Source organism: Oncorhynchus mykiss, chromosome 19 (genome assembly GCF_013265735.2).
Source record: "Oncorhynchus mykiss isolate Arlee chromosome 19, USDA_OmykA_1.1, whole genome shotgun sequence".
In the NCBI taxonomy this organism is placed as follows: Eukaryota; Metazoa; Chordata; class Actinopteri; order Salmoniformes; family Salmonidae; genus Oncorhynchus; species Oncorhynchus mykiss.
This window is the reverse complement of record NC_048583.1, coordinates 34011558-34023922: the sequence shown is the minus strand read 5'-3', so window position 1 is coordinate 34023922 and position 12365 is coordinate 34011558. Positions and strand designations below refer to the sequence as shown.

General features: G+C 44.4%; 1 protein-coding gene and 1 pseudogene across 2 annotated transcripts; one reads left to right on the top strand and one right to left on the bottom strand.

Moving 5' to 3' along the window:
* Nucleotides 1-482: 482 nt before the first annotated feature.
* Nucleotides 483-2917, top strand: LOC110498333 (annotated as a pseudogene).
* Nucleotides 2918-3048: 131 nt separating this feature from the next.
* Nucleotides 3049-8499, bottom strand: LOC110497711. 2 transcript variants are annotated; one of them, XM_021574006.2, is made up of 8 exons: nt 7382-8499; nt 6277-7206; nt 5753-5995; nt 5450-5542; nt 5112-5261; nt 4760-4870; nt 4515-4608; nt 3049-4385 (listed from the first exon to the last, which is right to left on the bottom strand). In XM_021574006.2, the coding sequence occupies exons 1-8, from the start codon at nt 8219-8221 to the stop codon at nt 3502-3504; spliced, it is 3345 nt and encodes a 1114-aa protein (XP_021429681.2). In that variant the 5' UTR covers nt 8222-8499; the 3' UTR covers nt 3049-3501. The 2 variants fall into 2 exon arrangements, with proteins under 2 accessions (XP_021429681.2, XP_021429680.2); XM_021574005.2 differs by having other exon boundaries at nt 6277-7209; nt 7382-8498.
* Between the last annotated feature and the right edge of the window lie 3866 nt (nt 8500-12365).

The window sequence follows — 12365 nt, the reverse complement described above, 5'->3', positions numbered from 1 at the left end:
GAGCATGTTAATTCCTTAGTGATGTGGACACCGAGAGCTCGACCCACTCTGCTACATCCACGTCAATGTGGATGGGGGCATGCTCGGCCCTTCGTTTCTTGTAGTCCAGGATCAGCTCCTTTGTATTGCTGACATTGAGGGAAAGGTTGTTGTCATGGCATCACACTGCCAGGTCACTGACCTCATACCTATAGGCTGTCTCACCGTCGTCGGTGATCAGGCCTCCCACATCGTGTCGTCAGCAAACCTAATGAGGGTGTTGGAGTCATGCGTGGCCACGCAGTTGTGGGCCAAGTTTCAGGTGGCAAATTTATGGTCATTTGCACCAGTATGTAGGAGGGGGATTCCAACATGTGAGAAGAGGGCATGGGACAAAGGAGTGTGTAGTTTCAGTTTCATTTGTGGGGTTGGCCATATAGCTGGGGATCAGAAATGTCCTGTACGAGTGAGACAGTTTGAAGTTTCCAGGGATTCATGGGCCCATGTCAGGGCTGGACCGGTCATCAGAGGTAGCAGCAGACAGGTCCGGTGCTGCTGGAGGGTCCCCTAGTGCAGGGACAGGCAGGGAGTCAGAGGCACGCAGGGTCACTGGCGACAGCTCGTCAAGTAGCTCTAGCTGGTGTTGATCTGGTGGCGGTGAGGAATAGGGTCTGATCAGCAACATGTGGCGATGCTGGGGAAACCCTCAGGCAGCCAATGCCGACTCCAGCAGCATCGCCACGCGATAGCGAGCACCAGAAATGCACCATAAACCGGTGCTTGTAGCAGTTTAATTCCTATATCTGGCGGCTGGTCATCTGTCGCTGGGGATGGCTCCCTGAATAGGCCTCGTCTCGCCAGACTCTCAGTGCTTTCCTGAACAGAAACTCTTTTGGCACATCTTTCCGTTCTAACTCTGGAATTTGCTCTTTCCCTCACAAAACATACAATTCTTTCCACGTCATTGGCACTTCTTTTATATTGAAAACCCACTCAGCGTGACAGGTCCCGTTATTTCTTCTAAAGCCCGTGTGCAGTCCAGTCGCAATGAAGACGATTTACCTTGTAGAAGGTTATGTTTTGTCCCTGTTAGTCGTGCGGTTTACCACAAACACGGCATACATCAACATATTTTGATGGGTTTTAATCAGCGGTTTCACGGCCATCCTCACGCACTGTGGCACCTACAACACTAATCTAGTGAGTCCGCCCAAGCAAGGCATTTGATTGGTTTGACGTGTTGCGAGTCGTCACTGATTTACACCGGGTTCTTACCCCTTTTTAGCAGATTTTGTGCCATGGACTTCCCGTTTAGGAAAACCTGGTTCTCAATGAGGCTACTGATGAGCTAGCAAACTAGCTACTAGCTCTGGTCCAGCTTCAAATGACATCATTGACCCAGAGGTAGCTAGCTACATCCAGAGCCATATATTTCTAAATATATGGCTCTGCCTATACATCAATAGAACCAAAATGATAGCTAGTAAAAAGCCTTCCTATGTCAGCTGGTGAATAATTTGCTATGTTTTGTTGTATCTTTTATCTATCTTAATATAAAATACTAATCTACTATCCATTACCTGGTTGTTAATAAACTACCACTTCCCATATATTTGGCCACATCAGATGCATACTAGTAGGCAGGCACACTCTTTGGCCAAACATAAAAATGTATTTTCCCCAGTACAAGGATCTGAGATGACCACTCTTGGCAGAAAGTCTCAGTCTACAGTGACTGGAAGTGCAAGAAAAGTTTAAGACAATGTAGCTGACTGGCACAATCTGATTCTGAAATGGGACCGACTGAATGATGAAGGATCCACCATTGCAAATAAAATTGTCAATCTAGGGTTGACAATGTTTTGCGATGTCTTGCTTGACAATAAATGGAATTGGGAGGAAAGTCATGCTAATGTTAATTGGCAATCTTCCTCATCACTTAAAAAAAATCTGTTTACATAAAGAGATGGAAGTCATGAAGGAGGATCAGGACACATCTAATTCAGAGAATGCATTTGGAAACAGTAGTGAACTACAAGAGTTGCTAAGTGTCATGGACAAAATGGTGAATCCATAATTTGTGCCATGATTGAACAGTATCAAAGACTGTGGAACAATCAGCCAAATCTTGATTAAGAATTGTTCCACCTTTCCCTCTGGCAACACTAACAATTGTAGCCTGATTCCAGATCTGTTCGTACTATTTTGCCAACTTTGACCATTTTCTCTTTCCATTAGACACGTAATTGAATAAAAAAATTGATAAATTAGTTTAATCTGAGAAGGGGATCATCGACCTGGAGAAATTCCAATATGGAACAGGAAGACAAACTCCTTTGTTTCAGACCTGGCCTACATCACAGTTCGATGAGACTTTCCATCAGTTTAAGATGCCTTGTGCTTTGAAAATACATGTAGGACCCAGAATACACATAATTCTGGACTAAAAAACATTATGAATTGCTTTTTAGTTCAGGTGTAGGCTTAAGTTTTTTCTGGGAAACCGATCCTTGAGGTGTTTTTATTACGAATCATCTAGTGCCTTCAGAAAGTATTCATACCCCTTGACTTTAATCTATTTTGAATTCAGGCTGTAACACAACAAAATGTGGAATAAATCAAGGGGTATGAATACATTCTGAAGGCACTGTATGTTCCATGACAAGTAGGTTTTGTGAAATGTCACCATTTTTATTTCAGCTGAGGTCCCCTCCAAGCTCTACGAAGCCTACAAGCGTGACCGGACTCTGAAGCGGGCCATTCTTCAGGAACTAGCTCACACAACAACCTCTCAATGGTGCACCTCTCCTGCAGGCTGTATCAGCCGTACATAGACAACAGTGCAAGGCTACGGTTAGAGGGTCTTCTTTTAGAGACAGCGCATTGACGAATCTAACAAACATAAATTGGAACATTTTTTTCATATTGGAATGGGATTATATTCTGTGTATGGACTTGTAAGTACAGTAGCCATACAACTACTGTACGGATGTTACAAAGGAACTCACATGCACCGAATGAAGCACAGCAATGCTGCTGGTTTCAACTTTCCGTTAAATAAAATAATGATTTGTTCTCACATTCTTTATTAAGAGGAAAATGAGCTAAACTGTACAGTATATGAAATGGTTGTACTGCAACAATGAATCACAAATGAAACATGGAAATGAATAAAACCACAACTTTTACGATTTCTTTTAAAGTTTCCCCTCCATTGAATAAATGTCCCATGGTATTACAAACCTATTTTATGTTTGGAAAATGTTACACCCAAATATATAAAAAGTAATAAAATAGTGCAACTTTTTTTAAACTGCTTTTGATATTTATCTACATATAAACATATCACAAACAACTAAACACTTTTAAGGAAGGGCTAATAATTTGTCTAAATATGAAAACACCACATCGAAAATAATGTTTACAAATTCATAAAGAACACTTGGAATACAATAAAATCCACCAGAAGTAAGAAATCAATATGGGTGAAGTTGAGGGGGTTGAACATGGAGAAACAACAAATCACTGCTGTGTTTTCCCCTCAGCCTCAATACCAAGCAGGGCATGGACTGCTTCCAGAGGGACTCCTTCAGGGGCGCGGATGTGCATGGTGGTGCCGTCAGGCCCGTTGACGATGACGATGCGCTCAGAGGCCATGTCGCCCTCCTGGCCCTCTGCTAGGTGCATGGTGAGCCCCTCGGTCTGGATGTAGATCTCCTGGCCTTCCTGGGTCTCCTGAACCACTACCTGGCCTCCGCTGGAGACAGCCTGGGTCAGGCCACTCTCCTGGACCAGGGTACAGTTGGGCTGATGCGGCTGAGTGCTACTACTCCTGGGCTGCTGATCTACTGGGACTGGGTCTGTGGCCAAGGCCTTCTCTAACTCTTTCATCTGATCTGCTATGTCAGTGGTGCTCAGGACCTCAGTTGGTTCTGTACCAGACACACCCTGACAAGTCTCCATGGCCTCTCCTCCCGCTGAGTCAACGGTCTCTGTCATGCTGTTGGATAAGTGATCCTGGATCAGTTCCATGGGTGTTACGTTAGTCTCTGGGTTAGATGAGACAACCTGTGGTTTGACGATAGCAGTCTGAGTGGCTTGAGGGCCCATGTCACTGGTGCTCAGGACCTTGGTTGGTTCCGTACCAGACGCACCCTGACCTGTCTCCATGGTCTCCTCTCCTCCCGCTGAGTCAATTGACTCTGTCATGCTGTTGGATAAGTGATCCTGGATCAGTTCCATGGGTATTACATTTGTCTCTGGGTTAGATGAGACAACCTGTGGTTTGACGACAGCAGTCTGAGTGGCTTGAGGGCCCGCGGGGCTCTTGGTGGGCGCCTGAGTTTGTGGTGAATTGTCCTTCATGCTTGTTGATGCGGTGTTCTCTACTTTGGCCTCACTGGATTCTGAGAGTATACAGGGAAATGAAAGCAGAAAGAAAATGTGTGATCTTCCATGATTTCTTCCATGTTTTGGTTAGGACATATATCAAATATCTATCCACAGGTTGTTAGTTGGTAAAATATACAACATACCTATTTTGGAAGTCTCAACGCCGTTCTGATGAATTTGAACACCAACCCGGTTTTCCATTTTAAATCTCTTCGTTGGAGGTAACATTTTAGAATTCTGGGTAAAAAAATGTAAAAAGACTTTCATCAACTTAAGAATTACCTTTACATTTTTGCATCTCATAACAATTAATTACCATGAAAAAAATATATAATTCCATAACAGCAAGAGTAGAGTTAGTGTGCAGCCTAAATGAAATGGTGCTTACCTCCATGTAGCGGACATTCTTGGTTGCCATGTTGGTGACATTCTGCTGCGTTGGAGGGTTGAGGACTTTCAACCTGTTCACCTCATCGACGATGCCAAGAGATTTGGCAACCTAAGCAACAGGATGTACATTAATGAACAATTTTACTCTGTACATTTTGTTTCCGAGACAGAATCAATTTGTTCAATGCATTTGAATACATTTCAACTCCCAGTGTAGTGGTACTAATAATGAGATGTCTGTATAGTATTTTATGCATGGAAGTTCTTTATTTGTAATCTGGCTATGACGTTATTAATTCCCCCCAAATGTATAGTTTCATTGAATTTAATAATATAGCTGTACTTCTTACATCTACATTGTGGACCTCCAAGGCCGTGTGGACACCCTGCTGAGGGTTACTGATATAGTCCCGGGCCATCTTCTTCACCTGGCTGTGGAGCTGCTCAAACTCCCGGTAGACATCCGAAAACTGGGCTTTGGGTTGCCGCCCCTTCTCCACCTGACGGTTCATGGAATACAATTATTCAGTAAACCACAAACTACAACTGTGTCTTATTCGATATTTGCCTGTTGCTAAAAATGTATGATAAAGTGCATTCAAACATTGTGTAGCAAAAACAATGTATTGTGTAAATTGCTTTATTGGCGTGCAACTGTTTGTTCAGGTGGTTAGCGTGGTGACCTTACCTTCATCAAGAGGAACTCCCAGACAGTCATGACCTTAGCCAGGCGAGGGAGCACAGTCTCCATCAGTTCTTCATTATCACACTCGTGTGTCACCTAGCAAGGGAACAAGTGACATAAACAGTCAAACAACTTATGGTGTTCAGAGATTCATGTTATACTCACAACATTACTAAATACTCATGTGTTTTGCATTATAACAACTACATTTTGTTTGTATATTTAACACTTGTTTTTAACTTCATGTAGAAACATTCCTAGCAGCAACCGTTTGTTTAAAGTGTTCTGATTCCTAATTTGATGTACCTCTTTCAGCCGTGCTTTCCTTCTCTGGGCCTGCTGCTCCACACTGGCTACTCCCCCTCCTAGCTTTGGGGGTCGGCCCCGTCGCCCCCGTCTCACTGCTGGGTGTACTGCCACCATCGGCAGGCCTTTGGTAGGTGGTCTGCCCCGTCCTCTGGGCCTCCCTGGTCCCCGAGCCTGGACCACTACCTGGCCCACTGCCTGTCTGGTAGAAGCTGCTACTCCTTGGGCTGCCGTGGTATCCACCTGTGAAGGTACAATCCGTAAAAACATTATGGACTGGTTTCCCAGACACAGATTAAGCCTAGTCACGGGCTAAAAGCTAGTTCAATGGAGATTCTCCACTGTGCTTGATTTTGTTGTTGTCTTGGACCAGGTTTAATCTGTGTCCGGAAAAACAACACTATAACAGACAGACATCACCATAATATTAGCTTTCGGGTAAATGAGCTGCAGGTTGTCAACATTCCAATGGTATTCGTTTGTCAACATTTGATTATACACAAGGTAACTTTCTAGCGACTTACTTTTTGTTGAGTGGTTGAAGTTGCAGCAGCCATTTTCTCTGTGGCATCACTTTTCTCAGGACCTGATGTATTTTTAACACTGTAGGCATTACTCTCTTCAGTTGGCTTCTTATGTTCAGCCCCAGCGCCTGCTCTCTTACCAGGGCTGTCCGTTTTTGGGGTCCCTTCAGGAGGGGACTTCAGTTCACCGTGAGAGGGATTCAGCCTGTAGTGTCTGGACAGACCTCCGTGGCCTATGTAAGCTTTATCGCACGTTTCACATTGAAAGGCCTTCCGCTTGTGACTGTAACTCATAGATGCTGCTCCCTTTTTACTATCCCCGCCATCCTCATCTTCCTCCACACTGATCTCAGAGTAATCATCAGAATCTGACTGATGGCCCTCGGCCAAATCCTCTGTCTTGATGAACTTATAGTCCTTCACCTTGTACTTGGGCGGTCTGGACACCCTCCCGGAACGGGTTTTGATATTTGGTGCCTTCTTCACTCTGGCTTTGACCCTTTTAACTTTTTCCACTGTGGAGGCTGGGACAGAGACAGACGTGGTGGCAGCAGCGGTGGCAGGTTTAACTGCTGTGCCGTTGACCGGGGCCTTAACAGAAGGCTGCTGGGCTGGGGTCTGAACAGGTATGGGCAGTTTGTGCACAATGGGAACCAGGCTGCCAACCACAGGGGTTGAACTCTGCAGAAGCAGCTGAATGGGAGGGTCTCCAGGGTTCTGCTGTAGGAAGTACTGTTGCTGTCCAACCATGGGTGTGATGTGGATGATCTGGGGGCTGCTGCTCACACTGCCATTTGTAGACACTTTGACCTGCTGGCCTTGACTCGTCAAAGCCAAGTTCTTCTGTTGGGGGATTGAAATGGTAGCCTGCGTAGGTCCTTTCACCTCCTGCTTTCCAGAGGGCATCTGGACTTGGATTCTGATTGTTTCCTGCTGGTAAAATATAAACAATAACATCTGGATAGATTTCATAGCATCGGATTAAAGTGCTATGATCAAAAGTTATCTTTTCAAACACAGAATTAGACAATTGAGCATATTAAATATCAGTGAAAATCACATGTGCAATAAGTTAATAGAAAAAACTAATCCAAAAAGTAGTTACCTTTTTCGGGACCAGGCGCGTACCATTGTGGGACTGAAGTGCCACTTGTTTTGCAACCTTCTTCAGCTGCTGTGATGCATTCTGCATAGTGACCAGTGGATGTGGGCTTCCTACTGTAATCTCTGAAGCTGCAACAGTCGTGAACAAGCCAGTTGTGGGGTCCAAAGTGGTCACAACTTGCTCCGATTCCTTGGGTGTCTGGGCCATGGATTGCTGAGATTTGATCACTTGCTCTAGCACTTGTTGCAGCTCATTGGGAGCCAGTGCTGTACTTGGAATCGTATACTGTGTCTGTGATGAAGTAGTAGGGAGTGTTTTGATTACTTGATTTTGTTCAAACAGACGAACAGCCTCACTCTCTGTCACTGTGACAAGCTGCTGTTTGGCCAACTGCTCCACTAGCTGTTGCTGCTCCTCTGCAGTCAGACCTGATCCCTCAACAAAACTACCGTCTGGTTGCACATAAATAATGGTGGTTCCAGGTGCGAGAGCGTTTACAAAGTCAGCACTGACTGTAGAATACTCTGCACCATTTGCAATACCTGAAGTCTCAACAATAGACGTTATGTTTTGTTCAGGTTGTTGTTCATTTCCATCAGTTTGGCCGACAACCACTTGGGAGTCCTTTGCAACGAATGTCTCCTCTTTAGTGCAGCTTTGCAGGAAATCTGTCAAGCCCTGCGCTTCAATACATTTATCGCCGACTTGGTTCTGGTTTTCCAATTCTGTAGAGGTTTCATTTTCTGGCAATCCAGAAACACATTGAACTTGATATATTGTACCATGATCTGCCCCTGTTGTTGTACTTGACACATCGCTCTCATCCTCGTTGTCCGCCATTTTGACTGTTGTAGCTAGCAGGCTAGCTAGCTAGCTAGATATTCATGTGCAATCCCCGAAACAATCGATAGATTAGGTAACTTGAATTTCGATATTTTTTTACAACCCAATGAGTTAGTAATAAAAACGACAGAGGTTACTGCAATTGTAAAATATATATATATATATTTAGGATACTGTGAAACGATGCAATCATTAAACGCTACAGAAGGTAGCTAACGGCAAAGACAGACGTGAGCAGAGTGGCTGCTGGCTAGATTTTTTTTCTCCAGCGTGTGTCATTTCCGTAGCCGGTCATTTTCTTCTTCGGTGGGGTTTATCGGCAGTTGGCATCCAACGTTGTGGTGCATTACCGCCACCTACTGTAGTTGAGTGTGGGCCAGAGACTGACAAACTAAAGCCAACCCCGTTTCTCTTTAAAAAAGATAACAAAATATTTGAGGCTGTATCTAATGACGTTCTACTCAGTATGCTTTGAAATTAATTTCCTGTATCCCCTTCTCCCTCATACTGGATCTCAGCCTCTCTCTTTCCCTCTCATACTGCCCACACAGTATCAGTACATGCTCCACTGTTTCTGTTTCCTGACAATAATCACACTTTCCTGTCTGATGATTTCCTATCACATTTAAAGTATTATTCAACCGTCTGTGACCCACTCTTAGTCGTGTAAAAATAGCCTCTCTTCTGTCTCTTCCTGCCGTCCTCCTCTCCCCGACTTTCCTATGTACTTGGAATAGATGCCTGCCTTTAGTGTCTCTATTCCACTGCTGCTGCCATATCAAATCAAATCAGGTGAAAAAAAACAGGTGTAGACCTTACAGTGAAATGCTTATTTACAAGCCCTTAACCAACAATGCAGTTAAGAAAAATACGTTAAAAAAAGAAAGTACGATAATTAATTAAAAAATAATAATAATTAAAGAGCAGCAGTAAATAACAATAGCGGGGCTATATACAGGTGGTACCGGTACAGAGTCAATGTACATGTTAGAGTTATTCAAGTGACTATGCATAGATAATAACAGAGAGCAGCAGCAGCATAGAAGAGGTGGGTCAATGCAAATAGTCTGGGTATCCATTTGATTAGATGTTCAGCAGTCTTATGGCTTGGGGGTAGAAGCTGTTTAGAAGCCTCTTGGACCTAAACTTGGTGCTCCGGTACCGCTCGCCGTGCGGTAGCAGAGAGAACAGTCAGACTAGGGTGGCTGGAGTCTTTGACAATTTTTTGGGTCTTCCTCTGACACCGCCTGGTATAGAGGTCCTGGATGGCAAGAAGCTTGGCCCTGGTGATGTACTGCGCCGTACTCACTACCCTCTGTAGTGTCTTGCGGTCGGAGGCCAAGCAGTTGCCATACCAGGCAGTGATGCAACCCGTTAAGATACTCTCGATGGTGCAGTTGTTAAACCTTTTGAGGATCTGAGGTCCCATGCCAAATATTTTCAGTCTCTTGAGGGGGAATAGTTTTTGTTGTGCCCTCTTCACTTCACTGTCTTGGTGAGCTTGGACCATGTTAGTTTGTTGGTGATGTAGACACCAAGGAACTTGAAGCTCTCAACCTGCTCCACTACAGCCCCGTCAATGAGAATGGGGGCGTGCTCGGTCCTCCTTTTCCTATAGTCCACAATCATCTCCTGTGTCTTGATAGCGTTGAGGGAGTGGTTGTTGTCCTTGCACCACACGGTCAGGTCTCTGACCTCCTCCCTATAAGCTGTCTCATCGTTGTGTCATCAGCAAACTTTTTATTTTAACATTTTTTATTGAACCTTTATTAATGATGGTGTTGGAGTCGTGCCTGGCCGTGCAGTCATGAGTGAACGGGGAGTACAGGGAGGGGACTGAGCACATACTCCTGAGGGGCCCCTGTGTTGAGGATCAGCGTGGCGGATGTGTTGTTACCTACCCGTTCCACCTGGGGGCAGCCCATCAGGAAGTCCAGGATCCAGTTGCAGAGCGAGGTGTTTAGTCCCAGAGTCCTTAGCTTAGTGATGAGCTTTGAGGGCACTATGGTGTTGAACGCTGAGCTGTAGTCAATTAATATCATTCTCACATAGGTGTTCATTTTGTCCAGGTGGGAAAGGGCAGTGTGGAGTGCAATAGAGATTGCATTATCTGTAGATCTGTTGGGGCAATATGCAAATTGGGTGGTCTGCACCATCACTGTCCATATCAGGCTTTTTGCATTTGCCTTGCTCATTGAAACTACAACATCCACATCCCCACTACTAAGTGCTTGTTTAGCCAGTACATCAGCTGCCTAGTTCCCCCTCTACCCCCACATGGACTAGGACCCAAGTAAATCTTGTCTGAATACCCATCTGTCTAACCCTGCCATGGGTTTGTAGTACATCATACAGCAGGTCTTGTCTGCTACGTGAGCTAAAGACTGCAGACTCATCAACACTGCACATGAGTCAGAGCAAATAACTACATCCGGTCACTTTATTAGACCATCTATGGTCGTTCCACAAAGTTTATAAACTCAGAGGCTTAACATCGCAAGATTTTCTGGGAACGCATGTGAAACAGACCAAGCAGATCCGGCTGGGGTTTGGGGTTTTCAAAAGTCAATGAGAGAAGTGAAAAATTCTTCCTTAGTTGTTCATTTTCTCTAAATCTAAATGCACAAACTAGAATCGAGGCAATGTTATTACTCTAACCTCATAAAAGTGACAAACGGACATGTTGGAATTTTTGTCAAGAACAACTTTATATCGAAGGAGTGTGTGAGACCAGATGAAGTGATTCCGCGCATGCATTTAGCTAGCCAATGTCGCCATGACATTGTCTACAAGCGTTATCTGGAGAAGCAGGTTTAGCCCATCTTCATACTGTACTGTCTTTGGTTTTTCTGTATGGAGCGCCGTTTGGGTCTTTGCGTGTCAAAAAAGATACACGTAAAATAATACTATTTGACATGTTATATAAGCTTTTAATTTGACACGTCAAATAACATAATTCTATTATAGAAAATAACATTTGAATTAAAAACAGGTTCAGCCCCTGGTTCGACCGCTATCTTTCAGAGTTACTCCATCTCAAGAATTGCATATTCATACTCAGGTTGACTGGCTCTCATTCAGGAAAATTAGAAATAAGTGCACTTAGGCTATCCGGAAGGCCAAAGTTTGTTACTTTAAGGAGCAGTTCTCTCTGTGGGTCTAACCCCAAGAAGTTCTGGAAAATGGTTAAAGACCTGGAGAATAAACCCTCCTCCTCACAGCTGCCCATGTCCCTTAAAGTTGATGATGTGGTTGTTACTGACAAGAAGCATATGGCTGACCTCTTTAATCACCACTTCATTAAGTCAGGATTCCTATTTGACTCAGCCATGCCTTCTTGCCCGTCCAACATATCCTAATTTCCCTCCCCTTCTAATTCTACTATCCCCGATGCTTCTTCCTCTTTTTCCCCTGCCCGAAACCAAATTTCTCCCTGCAGGCAGTCACTGAGTCCGAGGTGCTAAAGGAGTTCCTGAAACTAGACCTCAAAAAGCCATCTGGGTCAGAAAATTTAGACCATTTCATCTTTAAGGTTGCTGCCCCTATCATCGCCAAGCCTATCTCCGACCTTTTTAACCTGTCTCTCCTTTCTGGGTAGTTTCCCCATTGCTTGGAAGGCATCCACAGTTTGTCCTTTATTAAAAGGGGGCGATCAAGCTGATCCTAATTGTTATAGGCCTAGTACTATTTGGCCTGTTTATCAAAAGTGTTGGAAAAACTTGTCAATAATCAACTGACTGGCTTTCTTGATGTCGATAGTATTCTCTCTGGTATGCAATCTGGTTTCCGCTCTGGTTATGGATGTGTCACTGCAACCTTAAAAGGTCCTCAATGACGTCACCATTGCCCTTGATTCTAAGCAATGTTGTGCTGCTATTTATATTGACTTGGCCAAAGCTTTTGATACGGTAGACCATTCCATTCTTGTGGGCCGGCTAAGGAGTATTGGTGTCTCTGAGGGGTCTTTGGCCTGGTTTGCTAACTACCTCTCTAAAAAAGTGCAGTGTATAAAGTCAGAAAATCTGCTGTCTCAGCCACTGCCTGTCACCAAGGAAGTACCCCAAGGATCAATCCTAGGCCCCCACGCTCTTCTCAATTTACATCAACAACATAGCTCAGGCAGTAGGAAGCTCTCTCATCC

Coding starts and splice junctions, on each gene's coding strand:
- LOC110497711 (XM_021574005.2), bottom strand. CDS start 8,221: ATGGCGGACAACGAGGATGAGAGCGATGTGTCAAGTACAACAACAGGG. Junction 5,996..6,276: donor CTTCAACCACTCAACAAAAA/GTAAGTCGCTAG, acceptor GTACCTTCACAG/GTGGATACCACGGCAGCCCA. Junction 4,386..4,514: donor CGTTGAGACTTCCAAAATAG/GTATGTTGTATA, acceptor GTATACTCTCAG/AATCCAGTGAGGCCAAAGTA.